This window comes from Eurosta solidaginis, chromosome 1 (assembly GCF_040869045.1).
Source record: "Eurosta solidaginis isolate ZX-2024a chromosome 1, ASM4086904v1, whole genome shotgun sequence".
NCBI classification, from domain to species: Eukaryota; Metazoa; Arthropoda; class Insecta; order Diptera; family Tephritidae; genus Eurosta; species Eurosta solidaginis.
This window is the reverse complement of record NC_090319.1, coordinates 151,221,906-151,247,476: the sequence shown is the minus strand read 5'-3', so window position 1 is coordinate 151,247,476 and position 25,571 is coordinate 151,221,906. Positions and strand designations below refer to the sequence as shown.

Below are 25,571 nucleotides of genomic sequence, written 5' to 3'. Positions count from 1 at the left end.
AATACGCATTTAGATGTCGTGGTATGCGGTATTGCCTTAATTGCTGCTTGACTGTCAATATAAAAGTTAACACGATTGCAGCTTGGGCTGTTTTCTTCCAGGTTTTCTACTGCTTTGGTTACGGCTACTATTTACGCTTGGAAAACGCTACAGTAATCCGGCAGCCTGTATGATCTGTTTATTTCCTGATGAGCACAGTATACCGCAGACCCTACTCATTCCACTACTTTGGAAACATCTGTGTACACATGTATCGCCTCGTCCGCCATTTGAGCACCCTTGCGCCAACCGCCCACCTCTATTTTGGCCTTAAGATCGCCCTCGAAGCGCATATAGGGAATCAGATAGTCTGTTCGTCTTATGATTGATGACGCTATACTACTATGACCGTATGGTCGGTGCTCAAGGTGCCCCGAGGCACCGAGCCTGGTTGCAGTTGTTAACGCTATGTTCTTTGCTACCAGGTCTACAGGTGGAATGTGCAGAATGGCATACAGTACAATTGTCGGGGTTGTCTTCAGGGCTCCCGTAATGCTAAGCATTGATAGTCTGCATACCCCCTCTAATTTTTTGAGGTAGTTTGCTTTTTGTGTGGCTTTCCACCAAACAAGAACTCCATAGTATAGGATAGGGCTTACAATCGCTGTAAAAACCCAATGAGAAAGAGAGGGCGATAAGCCCCACGTACACCCCAGCATTCTTTTACATGCATAAAGTGCCGTTGAAGCCTTCTTCACCTTCTCCTCCACGTTGAGCTTCCATGATAGCTTACCGTCTAGCATGATTCCTAGATACTTTGTGCAAGGTTTCTAATTTGGCATACTTTGTTCGGAGTTGTAGAAAAATATTTTGCTATTTTCAGCAGCAGTTCACAACAATGGGACATCCTTTGATGGGCGGGATGACCTAGAAGGCCGCATGTGGTCATAACAAATCATCCCGAGATGGTCGGGCTTGGTATCGGATCGTACCGGATCTGCATCCGGCAAAGGACCATCTACTCGATAACACTCCCCAAGGGCTTCGGGGAGTGTCCTTATCGCTACAACAATAACAACAACAACATGGAACATCCTCAAAAAAATGTACCGAGCTCTCTTCACAGTCTTTGAGGCAGTAGGTGGTCGGCTAGAATTGAGCCAATCATGACTATTCGCAAACTATATTCCAGGATTAATACAAGCACTAACGCATTACTTAAGCTAAATTTTACTGCACAAGCATACAGAGATGTTACATCAACAAGTTCGAAAGTATCTTGGTGTCCTAAAGTTTGCCCAAAATACTGACAACCATTAATGAAAGAAACGTCGTACTCCAAGCTAGAGACGTCACCATAGGTGTTGAGGTATGACATCTAGATGCCTTATTAGGTGATTTGAAGTTAATCAGGAACCAATGGGAAACAATTTTAAACGAATGCAAAACAGTTGCTATTCAATTGAACATCTCCCCAAAGTTTCCGGACATTCGAAAGAGAAAACCCAAACGACGTTCTGAAGATAATTTAAATGAGATGATTTCGGATGATTCAGAGTCTGATTTTAAAAACAATACATTCCTGGTGATGGTTGATGCGATAATCATTGGCATTACTGAACGATTTGCAGCTATGAGAAATTTGAGCGAAACATTTTCCTTTTTGTGGCAATTTGAAGACATGGATGAAACTACGGTTCGGGCGAGCGCAGCAAAATTTGTTGAAAAATATAAGTCGAACGTTTCTCAAAGCTTAGAATGCGAAATAATTCACTTGAAATACATTTACGAAGCAAATTTTGATAAAGGTCTGTCATTATTGGAATTGCTAAATGCCATCTATGTTCAAAATCTGTATACGATTTTCTCCAACATTTGTGTAGTTTTACGTATATTTTGCACTATACCTGTCACTGTAGCTAGTGCAGAACGTTCTTTCGGCGTCCTTGCAAGAATCAAAAACTTTCATAGATCGTGTTAATCTCAAGAGCGAGTTTCAGGACTTGCCACGCTTTGTGTTTGAATCCGTTTTGGTAAGGCAGTTAAATTTTGATATTATTATAAAGAATTTTGCAGCGAAAAAAGCAAGAAGGCCACTCTTTGATATCCGAACCTTTTGTATTGAATAAATAAAATTTATAATCATCATTATATTTATCAGAAATGTACTAAAATGTTCCCAAATAACTATAAAATATTGTGACGATTATGAGTGACACTAAGTGATACTAACATCCCTAGTCTGATGCTAAGTAAATGAAGTCACAACAACAATAAAGCAGACAGTCACTTGTATCTACATAAGCGAATCAATCATTATGTCTACACATATGTAGTTACACGCAACTGAGAAGCAAGGCACAACTACGTGCATATATCTGAGATACTCCTGAAAGTATGCAATGAGAGAAGCTATAAAATCGTGCAATTGTAGTTACAGCTGAGAAATTTGAGAGCTCATGGACAACTAGTAGATTCTGCAAATGGAAGCGCCTAGAAGATGCGAACGTTGAAATCAGAAATTATAAAAGGCTGCAAATGTAAAGGCGCTGGAATTCAGTTTTATTTGAGCTATCGAGCAGTTTTGATTAAGCACGCAATCTGTCGGGTTATAGAAGAGTTTCATTTGAGCTATCAATCAGTTTGGTTGTTAAGCAAGCTAGTTGCAAAGTATAAGTGTTATTGTTAAGTATACTTTAATAAAGGCCATTTTTCCATTATTCAATATTGGAGTTATTTATTCAACAGTTTAGTGATTCGAACTTAGCAGAAGGGCAAATAAGAGGATTTGCAAGTAAAATCGTTACAATATTATTTGAAACAATATGTGGCTGTTAAAAGAGAATTTTATTTCTACGTTACAATAAAATAGTATAGATAGTAAATATTCTGTGATAATTTTATTTTCAGCTCTTAGTCCAAAAATAATTTATGATGTGGCAAACATTTTTTTTTTTTATGTAATCCATCAATAATGATTCATGAATGAGACGTCATTAATTCAAATTAACCAAATGTTTTAGTGGATTTTTATAGGGGGCCCGTAAATTGTTTAGTCCCGGGCCCGGACTAGTTCTCTACGGCCCTGTACATAACCCTGTACTTACTTTCTTGAATCTTGATAGTCGTCTAAAAACTGCATTGCATTCATGTGTTTCCAACTTTTTGTAGCACTTTCTGCGGCACTTTTATAAGTGTTTCGCAGACTGTTCCACTCTTTACGACACGTTTCTCCTAAAAAGGATACTTAAACATATGAAAAGAACCCCACATCCTGCTTACAGAATTTTCACAAATTAAATTTTACACGAACAGCTGATTTGACTATACTAAGAGTGACCATATGAAAAGATAAAGCAAGAGAGAAGAAGGAACTATAGACATCACACATAGAACACACTGAAAAACTGTATTATAATTATGCAAATTAATTTATTCTAATCCAGAGTTTGGAAATGTACGTTTATGCTTCTTAAAGACCGAGATAAAATGTATTTTCAGTTTTAATTTAATTCGAGGTTTGAAGCAAAAAATATATATGGTCACCTTTGGCATATATTGTCGTCATCGCCCGGCGGCGACTATAGAAATAAAGATGTGAAAGATTTTAATGAGTATTTTAAAAGGGAGTGGGGTTAGTTCTATAGGTGGACGCTTTTTCGAGATATCGCCATAAGGGTGGACCAGGGGTGACTCTATAATGTGTTTGTACGATATGGGTATCAAATGAAAGGTGTTAATGAGTCTTTTAAAAGGGAGTAGGCTTAGTTTTAAAGGTGGACGCATTTTCAAGATATCGCCATAAATGTGGACCAGGGGTGACTCTAGAATGTGCTTGTACAATATGGGAATCAAATGAAAGGTGTAATGAGTATTTTAAAAGGGAGTGGGCCTTAGTTCTATAGGTGGAAGCCTTTTCGAGATATCGCCATAATGGTGGACCAGGCCTGACTCTAGAATGTGTTTGTACGATATGGGTATCAAATGAAAGATGTTAATGAGTATTTAAAAAGGGAGTGGGCCTTAGTTCTATAGCTGGACGCCTTTTCCCGATATCGCCATAAAGGTGGACCAGGAGTGACTCTAGAACGCGTTTCCACGATGCGGGTATCAAATAAAAGGTGTTAATGATTATTTTAAAGGGAGTGGGACTTAGTTCTATAGGTGGACTCCTTTTCGAGATATCGCCCTAAATGTGAACCAGGGGTGACTCTGTTTTTTTTTTTTTTTTTGCGGGGAGGCTGAAAAATGCCTAAGGCACCATAATTGCTGCCGTCGCAGCAACCGTGTGTCCGTAGACTAAAAAACAGCCCCGTTCTGGAACCGTCGCCCACCCCGGCACCACTTTCGCGTGGCGTTCCATATTTCTCATTTTTTAAGAGCTTACTGTTGTCCCTGCGTCCAGGTTCCCGCTATTTGCTCTGAGTGTCCATTTAATCGCCACTGCTTCGCATGCGCATTTCTCTGCGCTCCCTCTCAGCATCCATCAGGCATGTCAATACTATAAATACCATTTTGCTCACTGCAGTCCAGCACTCTTTCCTGGGGTGACTCTAGAATTTGTTTGTACGGCATGGGTATCAAATGAAAGACGTAAATGAGTATTTAAAAAGGGAGTGGGCCTTAGTTCTATAGCTGGACGCCTTTTCGCGATATCGCTATAAAGGTGGACCAGGGGTGATTCTAGAACGCATTTCCACGATACGGGTATCAAATGAAAGGTGTTAATGATTATTTTAAAGGGAGTGGGCCTTAGTTCTATAGGTGGACGCCTTTTCGAGATAACGCCATAAAGGTGGACTAGGTTTTTACGATAAGGGTATCAAATTAAAGGTATTAATGAGGGTTTTAAAAGAGAGTGGCCCTTAGTTCTATATGATAAGGCGTTTTCGAGATATCGTCCAAAATGTGGACCAGGGTGACCCAGAACATCATTTGTCGGGTACCGCTGATTTATTTATATATGTAATACCACGAAGAGTATTCCTGCCAAGATTCCAAGGGCTTTTGATTTCGTCCTGCAGAACTTTTTCATTTTCTTCTACTTAATATGGTAGGTGTCCACCCATTTTACAAAGTTTTTTCTAAAGTCATATTTTGCGTCAATAAACCAATCCAATTACCATTTTTCATTCCTTTTTTCATATTGGTAAAGGATTATGGAATTTTTATAATTTTTCGCAATATTCAACATCGAAAAATTGGGCGTGGTCATGGTCGCATTTCAGCCATTTTTTATCCCAAGATAAAGTGAGTTCAGATAGGTACGTGAACTAAGTTTAGTAAAGATATATCGATTTTTGCTCAAGTTATCGGGTTAAGGGCCGAGCGGAAGGACAGGCGGTCGACTGTGTATAAAAACTGGGCGTGTTTTCAACCGATTTCACCCATTTTCACAGTTACCGTCATAGAATCTATGCCCCTACCAAATTTCACAAGGTTTGGTAAATTTTTGTTCGACTTATGGCATTAAAAGTATTCTAGACAAATTAAATGAAAAAGGGCGGAGCCACGCCCATTTTGAAATTTTCTTTTATTTTTGTATTTTGTTGCACCATATCATTACTGGAGTTGAATGTTGACATAATTTACTTATATACTGTAAAGATATTCAATTTTTTGTTAAAATTTGACTTAAAAAAATTTTGTTTTTAAAAAGCGGCGTGTTCTTCATCCGATTTTGCTAATTTTTATTTAGCACATATATAATAATAGTAGTAACGTTCCAGCAGAGTTAGCAGAGGGGTCAGTACGGCGGTTGAACGGCGGGATCAGCACGGCGGCCAGACGGCGGACAGTATTAGCGGACAGATTATTACAGCGGTATGCAGTGGCGAGATTAGCACGGCGGCTGGACGGCGGACAGTATTATCGGACGGATGGATGTAGTGGTATGGACGCAGTGGCGGTACCAGCGAGCTGGTTGGACGGTGGTGAGGTAGCAGCGGCTAACGGTCGTCGTAACAGCGGCGCAACGGCGGTAGGATAGCGGGCGGCCAACGGACGTGCGAGGAATGAATAGAATTGTGGTTAGTGCCGGTCCGCCAGCTGGACACCACCGCCTCCGTTCCCGCACGATGGCAGGGCTGGACGCGGAGTTGTACCAGCCGGAACTCCGTAGGCCGATCCGTGGGCTGAGGGAAAGTGCACCTTACGGAACAGCGGCAGCCCCTTTAGCTGCTGGACCGGTCTACGGCCGTAGCTGGGGCGGAGGGGAAAAGGGCCGGATGATAACAAGGCGGCGATACCCCCCACTTAGCTGGGACACGGGCGGGAAAATCATAAAGGCGACAACCCGTTGTCCCCGCAAGCAGGGGTGACCCGTTCCCTGACAGCGCCCCTTTCCACTCCGTGGTGTGGTTGGCTCACTCGCATTTAGTGCTGGCTCGCTAGCTGGACACCACCGCCTCCATGCTTGCACGATGGCAGGGCTGGACGCGGAGTTGTACCAGCCGGAACTTTGTAGGTCGACCCGTGGGCTGAGGGGAAGTGCGCCTTGACGGCACAGCGGTAGCCCCTTTAGCCGACGAGTCGCTCTACTGCCTGAGCCAGGACTGAGGGGAAGGGATCTGTTGGCCGAACGGCGGCGAGCTCCCCTTACTTAGCTGGGACACGGGCGAGAAAACCATAAAGGCGACAACCCGTTGTCCCCGCAAGCAAGGGGTGGCCAGCGCCGTGGCGGCACCCCCTTTCCCTCTGGAAGTGGGATTGGCTCGTTCGCTGAACATCGCTCGCTCCGTGGTCGCACACTAAGGTAAGGTGCCGGGGGGCGGTGAACCAGCTCTGTCCTTGCCGGTTCGTAGGGTGCGAGGAGAAACTGAGCTCGAAGGCACCACGCTACGCAGCTGTAGAACCGGGTCGGCTGGAGCCTTAGCTGAGAGGAAGGGGCGGGGTAGCCCTAAGGCAGCGAGCCCCCCCCCCCCCTTACTTAGCTGGGACACGGGCGAGAAAACCATAAAGGCGACAACCCGTTGTCCCCGCAAGCAAAGGGTGACCAGTGCCAAGGCAGCACCCCTTCAACTCAGCTAGTCAGGAGGAGTGACTGGGTTTCTTAATAAAGCAACCACTTCCTCTGACTAACCTGCGAGGAATGAAGTGACAACAGCAAATTCATTTTCTTTTATACTGCTTCTGCTATGATGCGAGTGAGAAATGAACCGCTAATTGGTACTTCAGTTTGCCATTTACTGAGAGTTGGCGTACTGTGTGCATATTACTGTTATCGCCAAATGCTATTGGCATGCATTGGTATGTAGCTGCTGCTGTTGGCTACCTGTTAATGTACTATGTATGTATACTCTCAGGCGTAGGTGAAAAAGGGTTAGAGTGGCGGTCTCAGGCGTAGGAGAAAAAGGGTTACAGTGGGGGTCATACTATTGTAACGCTACGTTACAACTGCCAAATTACAGCTTGCAAAACTTTTAAATTACCTTTTTTTTAAAGTGGACGGTGCCACGCCCGTTGTCCAAAATTTTACTAATTTTCTATTCTGCGTCATAAGGTCAACGCACCTACCAAGTTTCATCGCTTTATCCGTCTTTGGTAATGAATTATCGAATTTTTTCGGTTTTTCGAAATGTTTGATATCGAAAAAGTGGGCGTGGTTATGGTCCGATATCGTTCATTTTAAATAGCGATCAGAGGTGAGTATCCAGGAACCTGCATACCAAATTTCACCAAGATACCACAAAATTTACTCAAGTTATCGTGTTAACGGACAGACGGACGGACGGACGTGACTCAATCAAATTTTTTTCGATACTGATGACTTTGATATATCTATATCTATCTCGATTCCTATATACCTGTACAACCAACCATTATCCAATCAAAGTTAATATACTCTGTGTGCAAAGCACGCTGAGTATAAAAACCATTGTATAAAGCAGAGCCGGCCACACAAATACTAAAACAATTGCATAAGTGTGTGTAAAAATTGAGTGACAACTTTTCACAGTGTGCTAAAAGAAAATGTGGACTGTGAAGTTCGAAATTAAAAAGGACTCTGGTTATTTGATTTCAAGCTAATCCTAACAATACTTACTTATATTCATATAACTAAGAACGCGGAGGTCGAGCTAGCCAGATAAAACTTTTTTATAAAAGAAGGTATGGTGTTTCTTCAATGCAAAATTTAGTTAAAAAATCACTTTTTCATCAAGATAGAACTACGAAATAAAGTAAATGTAAAGATAGAAATATATATTTTCAAAACATAAAGTTATTCAATAAAAAAAAAACAAATGTATAAAAATTAATAAAACTAAGTAGAACGTATAAAAAGTTACTTATGTTAAATTGTCAATATTTATTAATAATTAATGAATTATTATTAATTATTAATATTTAAATTGTCGATATTAATATGTATGTTCAAAGGAACTTAATAATACTAACTAAAACGTATTAAAAGTCACTTTAACATTGCAGCATATTGTTTTTGTTATGTGCCCAAAAAGTAGCATGGACTTTTCCTTTTGCATTCACTGTTGATTTTAGTGAGTGACCAGCGAAAGCAAACGATCGTGATCGCACATCGTTAGTGTCTGTGTGAAAATACGAACTCAAATTGCACAATGTGCAACTTTTGGCCGGCTCTGGTATAAAGCAATATAAGTCTGCCTCGCTAATTACATACGTAAAGTTGGATCGCAAAAGTGGTATTAATTTTTTGGTTTTCACTCAAAATGAATGTACAAAAAGCCTTACTCATTTAAACTCAGACGTTTAGTGAGAAAACGGTTCTTACCATGATACAAACATGGAGGTAGTTCCACCTAATGTGACGTTAAGCCCCCATTAAGCCCCCATTACTGATACTTAGCATAGACTTGACTTGACTTGGCGTAAACTTGGCAACTTAGCCACGATTATACTCCACTTGGCGCATAAAATCTGGCATCATAATCAGCGTTGAAATTTATTTTTAAATAAATGTCAATTTGTATGACAAAATGTCAAAATGAAATGGAAACAAACAAATGGCATCTCAAAATGTAAACGTCACTTAGAACTTACATAGAAAATCAAAATTCAACAAACTTCTAAGTCAAGTTAAGTTTGAGTAATCAGTAACATGCAATGTTTATTTAACAGAACTGTAAGTGTCAGTTCGCAAGCCAAGTCAAGTCTATGCTAAGTATCGGTAATGGAGCCTTTACTGATACTTAGCATAGACTTGACTTGACTCGGCGTTAACTTGGCAACTTAGACACGATTATACTCCACTTGGCGCATACAATCTGGCATCATAATCAGCGTTGAAATTTATTTTTAAATAAATGTCAATTTGTATGATAAAATGTCAAAATGAAATGGAAACAAACAAATGGCATCTCAAAATGTAAACGTCACTTAGAACTTACATAGAAAATCAAAATTCAACAGACTTCTAAGTTGAGTTAAGTGTAGCCAAGTTTTGAGTAATCAGTAACATGCAATGTTCATTTAACAGAACTGTAAGTGACAGTTCTCAAGTCAAGTCAAGTCTATGCTAAGTATCAGTAATGGAGCCTTTAGCCACTTAACTTTTGCGGGGACAATGACAATTTCACCAAAAACAAGCTACCAGATTGAAAAATGTTACGAATTTTTCTAATTTTGATGGATTTCATATAAACGAATACTACTAAATTACTTTAATAGTTATTTTAAATAAAAAAGAAAAAATATGAGCCCCATGCCTTGGAAATGTTTTAATACGAAATATCAGCCTAGAAAACAAGGTTTTTAATAAGTTTTTCGAGCTCCCGAAAATTATTTTGGTGGAAGGAACATGGATCGAAGTATGCAAAGCAAGGGAATATAGCCTTCGTAAGTGTTCGTAGGTTTGCTCAGAAAATTTTGACAAAACATACACGTTTGTTAATTGCTTGCTCAAAGGAGATCCTTATAAATTGGCTATAAGTCCACATTTTTAATTTTTTTATTTATTGTATAATTCAAGCATTGCGCTTTAGTAGGGAATTATTAAGCCATTTTTTATGGAGAACATTCCCTGTGGATCTGCAGGTTAGCCATTAGTTATGAGAGTGTTTTTGCCCGTTGTACCAGGGGTCACCTTGGGGCCGCGCCGCCTTTACACATTCCCGGCCCTTTTAGCATTGACATAGATGTGAAGACTTTGGAGGTACACTTTTTCTCAACATGTCCTGAGAAATATCCACTGTAGGAGCATGATAATAGGGCCATGCTAGATCAGCAGGATTTTTCGTGTAGTTTTTTTTTTCTGTCTTGGGGTCAAACTGCAATAAAGGTATGAGTCATTAAACAATGTATTAGGCTCCGGCGACTAACAACAAGATTGACTGACTTTTGTGTGTGTTAGTGCAGTCGGGTGGCTTCGTGACACACGTATTTGTTGCCGGCTACACGCTGATGAAAATCAAAAACTTTTGATTTATTCATTTGACGCTTGCTTATTTGATCGTCGCGTGGTGTGATTGACAAAACAGCAGTGTTGTATTTGGTTTGTGTTGACATTCAAAATGAACATGACATTTTTACATGACATTTTTAATTCGTTTAAAAGATGCACATGTGTAAACCTATTACGTTTTGCGAACAAGCTTTTCATCCACAATGTCTTTTTATCACTCTTTTTCCTTTTCTTTTTATTTAATAAAACTGCTGTAGTGGCAAGTAAAAAAAATCATAACCCGATGACGACATATTCTCGTCCGAACGTTTCGGTTTCTCAATGCAAATGTTGATTGATGGCTTTTTATTTGATAGTCGCGGGGCAAGCGTCAAATACCCGACATGCACACATACAAAAATTCAGTCAATCACGTTGTTAGTCGCCGCAGCCCTTATGAGTCATTATCCACTATTTTTCAATAAAATTGCATGTTTTAATGTATCGATACATATGCACATAAATCGTGCTAAAGCATATTATTATTAGGGGGACTCATGATAGCATATAAACTTATAAGGTGTAAAATTATATCCATTTACACACGCGGTTATATGAACGCACCTAGTAATACTCTTGATAAACTTGATTGTTTTTCAGCTGTATTATTTCCAAAAAAATTTTTTTGATTGTTATACAAATTAAAAAATACCAAGATTAAGTGAAAAATCAAAACTAAAACGCCTTTACTTGCTGATGTTGGAGATTTTTGATGAAAATGCCGTCTGTAATGTCTGCAAGGTTGCATTCCTTTGAGTTTACCGCGTTTACACAATGAAATGTGCGCGTAAATTTATACAAATTGTGTAAATGATTTTTCATACAAAATTTGACAGCTCGTGCGTAAACTAGATAAATTTATACGTTTACACACTTTATAAGGCATTTATACGGTTACATGAGTCCCCCTATTGTCTCAGATGACCATTGCGTTTTCATCCTAAAGGAAATTTCTCGAAAAACCACAATTTCGCCTTAAACCAGGCATGCTTAACGAACGAAACGATATCATTTCGTTACGATAATCAACGCTAATAAACGAAACGAAGTCACTTCGTTTCGTTTATTAACGTTAAGATCGTCAAATTAACGTTAATTTGACGTTCTTAACGTTATTAGCGTTGATTATCGTAACGAAATGATATCGTTTCGTTCGTTAAGCATGCCTGCCTTAAACAGTAACGGTATGGCAACGCTTCTGACAAAACAACAAACATTATGAAACTTCAAAAATCCCCAAATACGTCAAAAAATTTTGAGTGGAACTGCCTTCTTTTTTGTATCATGGTCCTTACTATGTACATATATCACAATCATCTGATATAGTTAAACTTTTTTTCTCAATATAGATGATCAAGAGCGATTGTATTTGTGTTTACTAATGGTAGTCTCAGGAGGAATAGTCGTGTGCATTATTGCTGTGAGTGTTCACATTTTGTTCCAGAGACATGAATCTGTAATATCTGAACAGCAGGTTTCACCTCACAGAAACAGTTCTACCAACATTTGTGTAAATACTACAATTTCGAATTTATGCAATGAGACCATGTCGCAGATCGGTGCTGAAATCAACACACCCAACATTATATCGATGGCATCTAAAGCGAAAAGTGAGGTAACATTTCATAGTTAAGGCAATGTCTAGAGGACAGAGCCTTCGAAATCTGAACCGGGCTCTATAGCATCTCTATTTCATCCATAGCCGATTTAGTGAAAAAATATAAATTCGATTATTGAATGTTTATTAAGTATGCTTGATTTTTATTAATTTCAATTCGATAAACCAGTGTGTGGTCAAAAATCAAGCTAAATTGTTGTGTTATTATTGTGTAGCGTTATTTATTGGTGAGAAGCCAGTTGGGACGCGAAAATATATTAAGGCGATTCAGACTTTTGTGCATTTGATATTGAAAACGTTGTAAAAGCAAATATAAGCTAAGGTATGAACAACTTTTTTACTTTTCAAATTTTTCCTTTCACATTTTGTTGTGTATTTACAGTTGCTGATTTGCTAGTAAATGTTGAAAGTATAAACAATGGTTTTTTGATGTTGCGTATTTGCTATGATGTAAGAAATGCATAGCCGTATAATTTGTTGGTGTTTTTTGTAAAAATACTACACCAGTTTACAAATACAATGAGGCTAGACCATATGTATAAAATCTTGAGCTGCCCTGTTGCCAAATGAAATTTTAATATAAAATTTACCAAAACCGTTGGGCGATTGCCTTTTTCTCTTATTGATCAATTTAAATGTCACTTCGTAGTCAAAAGGGTTGGCAAACGCAAAAAACAAACCTTTCTTCCATTCTCTGGCCATTCGCGGCAAACCATTCTCCCTGTCAGCTATTATTTAGGTATGGAAATTTAGGAATATAAATATTTTTTACTTGTAGGAATTCACAATGGTACGTGCGCGCCATACGGTGAGATAACTACTGCCTCACTCATTTTCAGTTCAAATAAAATATTGTTTCCCATTGTTGCCATTTACCTATATTGGTCTGTACCGAAATCCTTAAAAAATTGTTCTAAAATAATTGTTAGCGCACAAAAAAACTTTAAAGAGAAGTAATAACTTAACCGGCCTATTTTTTTTTTTTGTCAAATTTTACTTACACGTAAATGCATAGTAGCTACTATGGGATTGTACTCACTGGTTTGTAGGTAGGGCTGTGGACTTTTAAGTCTGCTGAGGATGTATTATTGCTAACGTTGTTCTGGTTGTCGTTTATCTTCGGTTTGAAGCACTGAGCAGAGAGGTCGAAGATACTTATTCGTGTGGGTACTGGAATATCTGGCTGATGTTGGTTTATTGGTGTTTCTCCTCGATCGGAATGATGCGCAGTTCAGTATTAATTTGTAATTATGTTAGGGCGGTAGTAGTAAATGATTATTTACATATGTAGATTTGGCGATAGCACAGGGGGTTGGACTGTATTTCCTTCTGGGGATACTACCGAGCCTTGAGGGCCTGAGTCAGACTCAGGGGTCGGTAGAAAACACAATTTTGTGATGGGCCTGGCCATTCTGAATGCGTACGTCGACTACTCGAATATGACCGTCTCTTCCTAGATTGGTGTCTTCCACGCGTCCTAGGCGCCATTCGGTAGACGGTAGGTTGTCTTCTTTGATGACTACGAGGTCGCCTTTTCGAGGTGGAGGTTGGGTTGTCTTCCATCGGTGTCGCTTGTGCAGCTCCATGAGATAATAATTCTTCCAGCGTTTGCTGAGGTGTTCATAGTTCGGTTCGGGGATGGAGAACAGCGGCGCGCCTCGTAGGAAATGACCCGGTATGAGGGCCGTGAGATCGCTTGAGTCTTGAGACAGTTGGGAGATGGGGCGAGAATTCAAGACAGCCTCTATTCGTATCAATAAGGTAGAAAATACTTCAAAAGTGAAGCCTTGAGTTCCGGCGCCCTTTTTAAAGTGGGTTTTAACCTTTTGACAGCGGATTCCCATAATCCGCCCATGTGAGGGGCCTCGGGGGGTATAAACTTCCAATTAATTCCTTGTGGGGCGTACTTCTGTACGATATCGGATGAAACTTCTTTGAGAAAGGATACGAATTCCTTTTCCATGGCCCGCTTAGCTCCTACGAATGTGGTGCGTTGTCGCTCATCATTTTGCTGGGATATCCTCGGCGTCCCACGAAGCGGTCGAAGGCTGCTTGGAATGCTTGGGTGGTGAAGTCGGAACATAATTCCAAGTGGACGGCTTTGGTGGCGAAGCAGACAAGGCAACATAGCCCTTCATCATCTTGGGAGACCGGAGCATAGAAGCTTTTATTTGAAACGGGCCGGCGAAGTGTACACCAGTGGTAGTGCAGGGGTGCGAAGGTACATTGTTCGGGGGTAAAGCTGCCATTATTTGGGAATGCGTTTGTTACTTATGAATGGTACATGCTTTACATTGGAAAATGCACTTTTCATTAGGGGTTTAAGCCGGGATATGAAGAACTCTTGTCTTACAGCTTGTTGCATGAGGCGGACGTCCGCATGGAGGAAGGTATCGTGTAGAAACCTTATATAGAGGGTAGTAAATCGAGCCTTTTCGGGGAGAATGATGGGATGACACTCATTGTAGGTCATGTCAGCGTTTACTAATCGTCCGTTGGCACGCAGAATCCCGTTTGTATCCAGGAAGGGGTCAAGCACCAACAGGGAACTATGTTTTCCTAGGGGTTTCGAGTCCTCTAGGCAATCTCGTTTTGGACCGAAGTATCGGGTTTGGGCGGCGATGATCAGACGGTGTTTTGCTCGTTTGAGTTCGGCATGAGATAACGAGAAGTCGACAGGATCATGGATGCCGTTTACTGCATCTTTCGCCCGACGTATGAACCTCCGAACGTATGCAATGACGCGTGGAGCTCGAGAGTAAGAGGAAAACTGATCTATGATATCGTCAGTCTCCTCAGCGGCATGCAGTGCTTCGACTCGGCGAAGTTGGGGGGTACAATGTTTCTGGACGTTGATGTTGGCCAGTCCACGAGGGGTCGGGAAAGCCATTCTGGATCATTCCACCATAGCGATGAGTTAGCGAGATCGACGGGGCTACATCCTCTGGTTCCGAGATCCAAGGGACATTTCCTACGAGGTCTATAATCTGCGCTGTTCGGTTAGAGACGTATGTTTTCCACGAGTGGGGTGGTTTTTCCAGCGAGGCTAGCACGATTTCCGAATGGGACCACATGATTAATTTTTTTTGACTTAGGCCGAGATGGGGTTGGACTACTGCGACTAATTTTGCTAATAGGAGCGCTCCGCATAGCTCCAGGCGTGGCAGAATAATAGTTTTGAGAGGAGCCACTTTGCCTTTGGACACTATAAGGTGAGAGTGTACCTGAATACCGACGGTACTTCTTAGGTAAAGAGTTGCGCAATATGCCTTTTATGAGGCGTGGCAGAATCCATGGAGCTCAACATATTGATCGGGCGCAAAATTCATTCATCGGGGTATTTGGATGGCTGAGATAGAGGGACGATTTTGAGAGAACTGCGCCCATTTGACTAGAAGGAGGGGTTTACCCTCCTCGTCCCACTCGGTACCCGTCTAGCCACAATTCTTGCAACAATATTTTGGCCTGTATCATGATTGGCATTAGCCACCCTGCGTGATCGAAAAGTTTTGCTATGGGGGAGACAATTTGCGGCTTCGTGGCTGCAGTGGATGCCGGATTTGAGTCGACGGTATACGAGAATGTATCCGTTAGGGCGTTCCACTGGATGCCCAGGGTCTTGGCGGTGCTAGGCTTTTCGAACTCGAGAAAGTTGGTTTCAACCAAATTCGTTTTAGGTATTTTTTGAAGGATGTCGGGATGGTTTGCAGTGTTCTTTTTTAAGGGGAAGCCGGCTGAATTGAAAGCGTCCATAGTCTCTGTTAGGGATTGTTTGGTTGATTGAAGATCATGACTGCCATATAAAATATCGTCAACATACATATCGGACTTTAGTATTGGGGCTGCGCGTGGATGGGAATCGGCTATATCTTTCGACAGCTCGTGTAGAGTGCGAATAGCCAGGAAAGACGCGCAGTTAACCCCGAAGGTGACCGTTTTTAGCTTGCAGTCCTTTATTGGTCTGTGTTCGGTGGTTCGGAATATTATCCGTTGGTAATCTCGGTCATCGGGGTGTAAGAGAATTTGGCGGTACATTTGCTCTACATCGCCATTAAACACATATTTATATGTTCGCCATCTCAACAACATAAGTCGAATATCGGGTTGGATGTTTGGTCCGGTACATAAGACATCGTTGAGGGAGTTACCGGAGGTGTTGAACACAACTCTACTTTTGTTGTCTGATCTTACGACCGCATGGTCCATGTGGCCTAGGGACAGATATTCTTCGGGTACCTGGTCGTATTGCTGCTTGAGATCGCCCTTTTTTGAGAGGGTACGTTCCATTCCATGGAACTGTCGTAGGGCTGCAGTACGGGATTGACCTACGTCGATGTCGTTCGGGAATGTCGGTTTAAATGGGAGCCAAACCATATATCAACCGTCACCCATGCGAGTGGTGGTGCTGTGATAAAAGTCTTCGCACATTTTATCTTCTGGGGTTTCCACTCGCGTTCTGGGTATTTCTTCGATTTCCCAGAATTGCCGTAGCTGTTCATTCAGCTGGACATTCCTCACTTCCCACGCTTGAGAGGAGTGTGCTCCCACCTCCTCGGGGGTTTGGCCACTTATTATCCAGCCAAATATTATGTTTTGAGCTAGCAGTGTGGGAGATCTTTCCCATGCCGTTTAGCATTATTTGTGGGATAAGATCGCTGCCTAATACCAGATCGATCTGAGAGGGCTTTTATTTTTACCTTATGCTCATTTGAGACTACGGTGAGTGAGCACAACTTGTTGGAAGTTTTGTACTAATCGGCCTACCATGCCCGATATTTCAAATAGGGAGTGGGTATATGGGAGGCCTAGCTTGATTTGGGCTTTTGAAAAGATGAAGCTGCGTTCTGACCCTTGATCCACTAAGGCTCTGAGCCTGAAGCAGTCCCCTCGGTGTTCTATCGACACTATCGCTGTGGAGAGAATTATTTGGCTATCATTTTCTGCATGGAACGATTGGATGCGGGCAGCGTTTGAGGTGGTTGGAAGTTCTTCGTTGGGTTCCGGGTTGGTAACGTCCTTACTAGTTCCTACTTGGGATGCTGTTTTTTGAGGGCTATTGGTTTGATGATATACTCCGGTGTCGTGAAGAGTGGAGTTGTGGCGACCTTGGCAGTAGAGGCATGTTCTTGTGCTGGTGCAATCTATTAAGATGTGGGTTTGAGATAGACAATTTTCGCAAAGGTTGTTATCTTTCACGAATTTTTTTCGCTCAGGGATTGTCAGTTTCTTGTAACGCAAGCAGCTTTCTAGCGTGTGAGAGGACTGCTTGCACATTCTGCAGGCGTAGATTTTTGATGCTCGGCCACATGAGCATTTGTGCGATTTTGGGAGTAGTTGCTATTGTGCGGGGTGTTGCGGTTTTGGTTTTGGGTTTGACCTTGCCTGAACTTGGGATTATTCTGACTTAGGGAGGCTTTGAGAAGTTTGTGGAGGGTGGATTATGTCGGGGATTGGCTGGTCGCCATTGATCCACCCTTTCCACTATCTCGTAGCGAGTAGTCAGAAATAGATCCATTTGGGACCAGTTCGGGAGGTCTCTTCGCGAACTTAATGATTGTTCCCAAAGCCCAACAGTGTCTTCTGGGAGTTTTGAGGTTACCAGGTATATTAAGATCCCAACTATCCGTTGAAACTTCTTGGGTTGCTAAAACCTGGAGGCAGTTGTCGTCCCGATCAAACAAATCTCTCGATCTCGTTTCACAACAGTAGTGCGCGCTGGCTTGAAACCACCGTTGCATCCTTTCTGGAAAATCCTTTCAGTCGGTTTAGTGCGTCCATTAGGGTTTGTCAATTCCAGTGTTTTTCTCGCAGGTACCTTCGATTTTGATTTGTTTGGCCCAATCGTTCCATCAACCTTTACCTTTGACTGAAGTTAAGTGGCACATCCTGGTTCTCATAACGCATCACCCTTCTCTGCATATCGATCTTGATGTCATGGTCAACCAAGAAGTTCACTCCCAATATGACTTCATCAACGATCTCCGTCACAACGAATTTGTGTAGAACTGTGACCTTTCCAATTAAGAATTCACATATCACTTCTCCCTGCACTTGGTTATACTTGCCAGTGACCGTACGCAACCTTGCTCCAGGTAACGGTTTTACTCTCCTCTTGATCAAGTCAGATCGGACTAAGGGATGAGATGCGCCCGTATCTATAGTCAGTACACGTTCTTTGCCATCCACATTCCCTCTGACGGTAAGACTGCTCGATTTTCTACCAACTTGCGACACAGATTTCACTGGACATTCAATAGCTGGGGCAAGTTTTCGATCTTTACATCTGACTCGCTCTTGCTCATCTCCTCCAGCTTTACGTTTACGGCCACCCACATTGTTGGAACTATTAGGACCAAAATCGCAATGACGTGCAATGTGACCCGGCTTCCCGCATTTGAAGCATTTGCTAACTCTTCCACTCCGCTTTTGCGATCCTTTCAGCACCTCCAATATTGCCTCTACCCACTCTGGCCTTTCTACTTCCACACGGCGTGCTTTGAAAACTGGCTTACACAGAAGCGACGCTGTTTCCTGAATCAGAGCTTGTGACACCGTTTCTGCGAATGTTGGCTTTGGGTTTGCGTATTTAGCTCGCTTTGTTTCGACGTCCCGTATGCCATTTATAAAGCTCTGAATCTTTATCCTTTCAGTGTATTCCACGGGTGCGTCCGCATTCGCTAAATGTGCCAGCCTTTCAATATCCGACGCAAACTCTTGCAATGTTTCACCAGGCCTCTGGAAGCGGTTCAGTAACTCCATTTGGTATATCTGTCTCCTATGCTCACTTCCGTATCGCCTCTCTAGAGCGCTCATCAATGTTTCGTACTTGTTCCGCTCTACCTCGGGAATAGTCTGTAGGATTTCAGCAGCAGATCCTTTCAATGCCACGAATAGTGCAGCAACTTTATCTTCAGCATTCCAGTTGTTCACTGCTGCGATCTTCTCAACTGGAAAGGAACAGAACCGTCAAAATATGGAGTTTTTACCTTCGGAATGCTTGCTGAAACTGCTGGGCGAGTTAGTTGCAACTGCTCTATACGTCCTCTCAAAACCTCTCACGTCCTCTTCGGCCTCAATTTTTTCCTCAAACTGTAAAATTTTTGTATCCTGGGCCTCCAGCTGCGATATTACCCTTGTCTCCTGTGCCTCCTACTACGAGGATATGCGGGCCTCCTGTGCTTTCAACTGCTCAGCCAACTGAGATTTCATATATGTCTTTTACTCTTCCAGTTGGGATGCCATATATGTCTTCTGCTCTTCCAGTTGGGATGCCATATATGTCTTCTGCTCTTCCAGTTGTGATGACATATTTGTGATGACATTTCTGTTATACGTGCCCTTTGCGCTTCCAGTTGGGATGCCAATTGCTACGACATTGATGCTACTGTGGATGTTTGCGCAGATATTGCAGCCAATATCATGTTCAAGTCTGTGCTGGTAAATGTCTGCGATGTTTCGCTTTTCTCTTCAATTTTTGTTGTCTCCTCGCCATCAAGATGAAAAACATACTCTTCCACGTTAATTCCCTCTAATTCCATTGCCTCTGGTAGTCGTTCCTGAAGTTCGAGTTTATTGCCAGTTGTATTCAATCCACGGCTGTCCAACTCCTTCTTCAGTTGCTGGATCTTCAATTCACCGAACTTTGCCATGTCCTTGTTGTCCTCTGGAATTTATTCAACAATTCCTCCTCTGACACCAATTGTAACGAATTTACTTGCAAATCCTCTTATTTGCAACCTTCTGCTAAGTTCGAATCACTAAACTGTTGAATAAATAACTCCAATATTTAATAATGCAAAATGGCTTTAATTAAAGTACTTCACGATAAATAACTCTACTATTTTCAAATAATACTGCTTTTGCTCGCTAGATAGCGTTTTAATCGAAACTGATTGTAGCGCCTCTACCTTTGGTGCTTTTGTACTCTGTGATTTTCTCGTTGCATCTTCTAGGCGCTTCCAGAATTTACTTATAGCGTTTTCTTTTCTGGCTATAGTGTTACTCTTTTTGTACGCCGCGCAAGGGTTGTTGTTCTATTCTAAAAAACAGGCAACGCCTTTACGGGGTATTTCGTTCTTTTATGAAAATTGTTGCCTGCTCGCAACGCAAACGCGTTACACTTTTACCCTGTATAAAATGGCGGTGTGGCAGTGCAACTCTGTGAAACTCTCAAATCGCTCTTGAGTTCCACATATACTCTGTTAGTATGAGTGCAGATCATTACCAGATTGCGCATTCACGGGTTCAAAATTGCTTCATTCTGCGCAGCTACGTCACAGTTGACTGTTTGAGCGAATGAAAGAAAGAGAGAAAAAAACAAGAGCTAAAAGAAGATGACGTAAGAATTGCCCATACAAAAGAGATGATCTAATGTTTACATGCGCAATGCGAAATCTTCTTTTGTGATTTGTGATATGAGTGAATATGGTGAGATGAAATGTTCTTTGTATGCATATAAATGTTGACAATTTTCTGGGGTAGGAGTAACACTATTAAGGCTTTACCATTTACTTAGGCAACAATTTATTTCAGAAAAGAAAACGCTATTAGTTTTGTTCACTATATTTCGATTTTATTAGGTTTTGAATGTATAATTTATGGCGATTCTATATATAGAATATATATCCAATAACTAATTTAGTTTTGTTAAAAAACAGATTTGGCGCACAAAACTATATGCATTTGCAACTGATAAGTTATTTTGGTAGTAAACCAGATTTTGACCACAAAACTATACGAGTTTGCACCAATAACAATATCGATAATAACTAATAACGAAAGCTTTGATCAACAGGCAAACGGTGTTGGTTTTACGAAGCAAAATTATGACAAAATCGCGAATTTATAAATTTGTTTTTCCGAAAAGCACAAGATGCTGATTTGGTGTTTTAGATGATAACAACCATACAAATTTTCTGATGACAAAAAGGTGGTGGTTTTTTTTTTTGACAGGTAGCGATCCGGATCGCTACTCTGTGATTGCGGCAAATTCCACACGTCCATGAGGAGTCCCAATGGGAAATTTAAAGTTAAATACAATTCATGGATTTTGGGAATAATTCAATATAATACAATTCAGTATAATCGAATATAATACAAGATACGGGTTATAAATAAATTCATAGATATATGTATGTCCAACGGGGAGATGGGACGGGTGACAGCCTACACCGCGTAAATACATAGGTCTTTATTTAACAGTTTCTTTGTTTTTTATTTTAAGTGCTTTCAAAAAAATATGCAATCACAAAAAATGAGTCAACTTTTGTTCAAACTTACTAAATTTATTTATTTATAACAATTAATTGCAAATTTGACCTAAAATGTTTTTTGCATATCCAGATTTTATGCTCATTTTAGATATAGCACGTCTTATACTGAACAAAAATAAATAAATTTGCTACAAAGATATTACATTAAAATTTGTATATTGCCTTTAATGCTAATTTATTTTGATATTTCTTATTTTATTTTATTATATTATCTTTTGTTTCAACTTAATTTTTTATTATTTGAATGCAACTTGATTGAATCGGAAAATTTCACGTTGTATCTTAAACGAAAAAGACGACCCAAAAACGTTTTCGATTTTAGTTGGAAATATTGCATATGCCGTATATTACTCTACTAACTATGTATATATTAACACGGTAACAAAATTTTCATACCATCAATTGACAGGCTGTTTCGCATAGCTAGCGTACGTAAAATCATATAAAAGTTATATGAATCGATTCGTATGGATCAGCCGCAGTGCATAGGCCTATATTTGTTAACAAATATTACTCTCTTTATTTATAATTAATAGAAAACGTTTTTTGTAAATTCACAAACGCAGAGTTGAAGGAGATGAGCAAATCTCCAAGTCCACCCAATAGTTAAACTAAAGCGAGTCAGCCGCAAGGGGGACAGCTGGCTCCCGCAATTGAATGCCTCATAATCTCTATCTCGCAAATTGGAAGAAGGTCAAACAATCTTACTGTCGGAGGACATGTGGATGGAAAGGAACGGTTACTGACTGTAGATACGGGATTCAGTCAACAAGAAAATAAGACCATTGCATGGAGCAAGAATGCGTACAACCACTGGAGAAGACACTACGGTTCTAGGAGAAGTATCATGTGAAGTCGCAATTGGGAACGTCACGGTAGTACACAATTTTATAGTGGCAGAGATTGTTGATGAAATCATAATTGGAGTGGACTTCTTAATCGACCAAAGCATCAAGATCGCCTTGTAAAGCAAGACGATGCGATATAAGAACATGGATGTGCCACTTAATTTCGGCTACGAGAGAGACTACAGCAGTAAGCGAGTGCTGGTGGAAGAGAGTCAGCAAATACCACCAAAATCAGAAGCAGTCATCTGGGCAAAGTTTCATGGAGATTGTAGGACAAACAGATTGTGGGTTGTCGAAGCAGCAAACAAATCAACACTGAACGTACTTGCGGGAAAAAAACTGGTTATAACAAAACAAGATGGACGTATCCCCGTAAGAGTACTCAATGAGTTCAAGTCACCACTGAAACTGATCAGAGGAGCTATTTTGGGAAGATGCCAAGAGGCTGAAGTAGTAATCAATGATGAACAGCTCCAGGAAGACGTTTCAACTAGCAATATTGATCTTTCAAATGACATCATGGCATGGACGGAGGGGCTAGAGGAAGACTATTAGAGTAAGGCAAAACAACTGCTCCTAAAGTACGCAAACATATTTGACCAGGATGGTTCCAAACCAGGCCGCACCAGCGTTGTGAAACACCAAATTGACACTGGAGATGCGAGGCCGATCCCTCACTCTCCACGTAGTGTTCCACTGGCGAAGCGGGTAGTTGTGAGTCAAATCATACAAGAAATGAGCGACAGCGGCGTCATCGAACCATCAGCTAGTCCATGGATCTCACCGGTAGTATTGTAAAGAAGAAGAAATGAGGTTTAGCGTGGACTACCGCTAGTTGAATGACGTTACGAAAAAGGATAGCTACCTATTGCCAAGAATCGACGATATTCTGGACTCGCTATCTGGTACGAAATGGTTTTCCATACTGGACTTGAAAAGCAGCTACTGGCAGGTGGAAATGATGGAGGAAGACGAAGAGAAAACAGCCTTCAGTGTCTGTGATAGTCTCTGGCAATTTACAGTGATGCCTTTTGGACTATGCAATGCACCAGATACTTTTGAAAGACTCATGGATCAGGTACTTAAAGGACGACATTGGAAAACATGCTTAGTGTACCTGGACGACATCATCGTATTGGGAAAGAAATTCGAAGAACATCTGAAGAAATTGGAGGAGGTTTTCCAAAGAATAGCTGGTGCTGGTCTGAAATTTAGTCCCAAAAAGTGTTCTCTGTTGAAGAAGCAAGCCAGTTACTTGGGTCATAAAGTAACGACGGAGGGCATCTGCACCGCGAATGAAAAGATAGAAGCAGTGAAGGATTGGCCAAGACCACAGAATCTGCATGAATTGAGAAGTTTCCTTGGGCTGTGCACATATTACCGGCGATTTGTACCAAATTTTGCCAGAGTAGCCCATAGCCTCCACGAGCTAACAAGAAAAAATAAAGCTTTTGAATGGAAGAAGGAGCAAGAAGTGGCTTTCCAAACATTGAAAGAGCGTTTGTTCACTGCCCCAATGTTGGCATATCCGATTCCAGGAGCAACGTTTATTCTAGATAAAGATGCGAGCGGATATGCTATAGGAGGCATTTTGTCACAACTGGTTGATGGACAGGAGAAGGCAGTTGCATATTACAGCCGTTTAATTGGAAAACCAGAAAAGAACTACTGCGTAACACGGAGAGAACTTTTGGCATTGATAGAGAGCACTAAACATTTTCACAAATACCCCTACGGCCAGCGATTCTGCGTCAGGACAGATCACGCAGCGTTGAAATGGCTTCTGCAGTTCCGTAATCCAGAAGGACAATTAGCACGGTGGATCGAGCGGCTACAAAGCTATGACTTATCCGTTGAGCATCGGAAAGGTAGTACACATGGGAATGCCGATGCAATGTAACGAAGACCATGTAGTTTGAAATGCAAGCACTGTTCAAAGGCCGATGCTAAAGAAGACATAATAGATGGCCGGCTAATAACTATAACGTGTGCGGATGAATGGGACAAGGAACAACTAAGCAAGTGTCAGCTAGAAGATACAGATCTGTCACATGTTTTGAAAGGGCTCGAAAAAAAGGAAAGACCAAATAGAGAGGAGATGTCAGCAGAAAATCCCATTGCGAAGTCTTATTGGGCACAGTGAACAGTTTATAATTGATACCTGGTTGCTTGCATGGAGTATGGGAGAGTGAGGATGGTCAATGCAAGAAGAAACTGATAATTGTTCCCAGAAATAGGATTCCTGACGTGCTCAGCGAGCGGCATAATGGTCCAAGCGGGGGTCATCTTGGAAGCACGAAGACGCTTGAGAAGATTAAACAGAGATTCTATTGGGTTGGTTGCCGTCTGTCGGTCACTGAGTGGATTGCTAACTGCGAGGTTTGCAGCAGAGCGAAAGTGCCCAAAACCCGAAGTCATGGCCATATGATGCGATATAACTTAGGTGCGCCATTTTTGAGAATCGCTATGGATGTCGCAGGTGCATTTCCTGCTAGCAACTGCACAAACAAATATGTACTGGTGGTTATGGATTATTTCAGCAAACGGCCAGAGGTACACCCAATTCCAAATCAAGAAGCGGAAACAGTAGCAGAAGTGTTTATAAACAATTGGGTTGCAAGGTATGGTGTACCAATGGAGTTACATTCTGACCACGGAAGGAATTTCGAATCAGCTGTGTTCCAGGAAATGTGTAAATCATTGGGCATTCAAAAAACACGAACAACTACATTGCATCCTCAGTCCGATGGTATGGTGGAACGATTCAATAGAACATTGGAGGAGCACTTAAGGAAAGTAGTGGACAAGTTCCATAAAGAGTGGGATACCCACATACCATTATTCTTGATGGCTTACTGATCAGCAGTGCATGAGATAACGGGCCAAACCCCTGCAAAAGTAATTTTTGGCAATGACCTTCGACTGCCAGCTGATTTGAAGTTGGGGGTAGATGCCGATGCGGAGAGAAATGTCAAGATATTCACTGGTGATTTGGAAGAAGAGCGGAGAGAAATACACGATTTGATAAGGCAACGAACAAAGATTATGAGTGACAAGATGAAAGCCAGATACGATAAAGCAATTAATTCGGAAGGTTTTCAGGAAGGAGATTTGGTGCTGTAATACAACCCACACGAAAAAAGGTTTGTCCCCGAAATTGCAGTGTAATTGGGAAGGCCCATACACAGTTGTAAAACGGATCAACGATGTAGTGTACCGCATACAAACCATTGGCAAACCACGAACCAAACTGTCTCAACTGTCTGTTGTCTCACTTTTTACAAACATACCGACTGCCCTTGCCATTAAGATTATAATGAAAAAATGGGATAAAATCTAGCATCACACAAGCATACCTAGGAGCAGATTTCAAAATATTTTAGAATTTTGCTTAAAAGATAATAATTATTTTATATGCAGTAACAAAGTATATTCAC

At 41.2% G+C, this 25,571-nt stretch overlaps 1 protein-coding gene across 24 annotated transcripts in view; it reads left to right on the top strand.

Moving 5' to 3' along the window:
* Positions 1–25,571, top strand: part of LOC137236879 (protein eva-1) — a 3,007,131-nt gene that overhangs the window by 2,501,708 nt on the left and 479,852 nt on the right. For 22 of the 24 annotated variants that reach the window (XR_010948686.1, XM_067759964.1, XM_067759962.1 and 19 more), the window contains one exon: positions 11,746–12,011. Coding sequence is in view for 23 of the 24 variants with exons in the window: in XM_067759964.1 (XP_067616065.1) it covers positions 11,746–12,011 (266 nt within the window). In the remaining variant the exon portion in view is untranslated. The remainder of the gene's footprint in view (positions 1–11,745; positions 12,012–25,571) is intronic. The other 2 variants (XM_067759963.1, XM_067759968.1) reach the window with 2 other exon arrangements.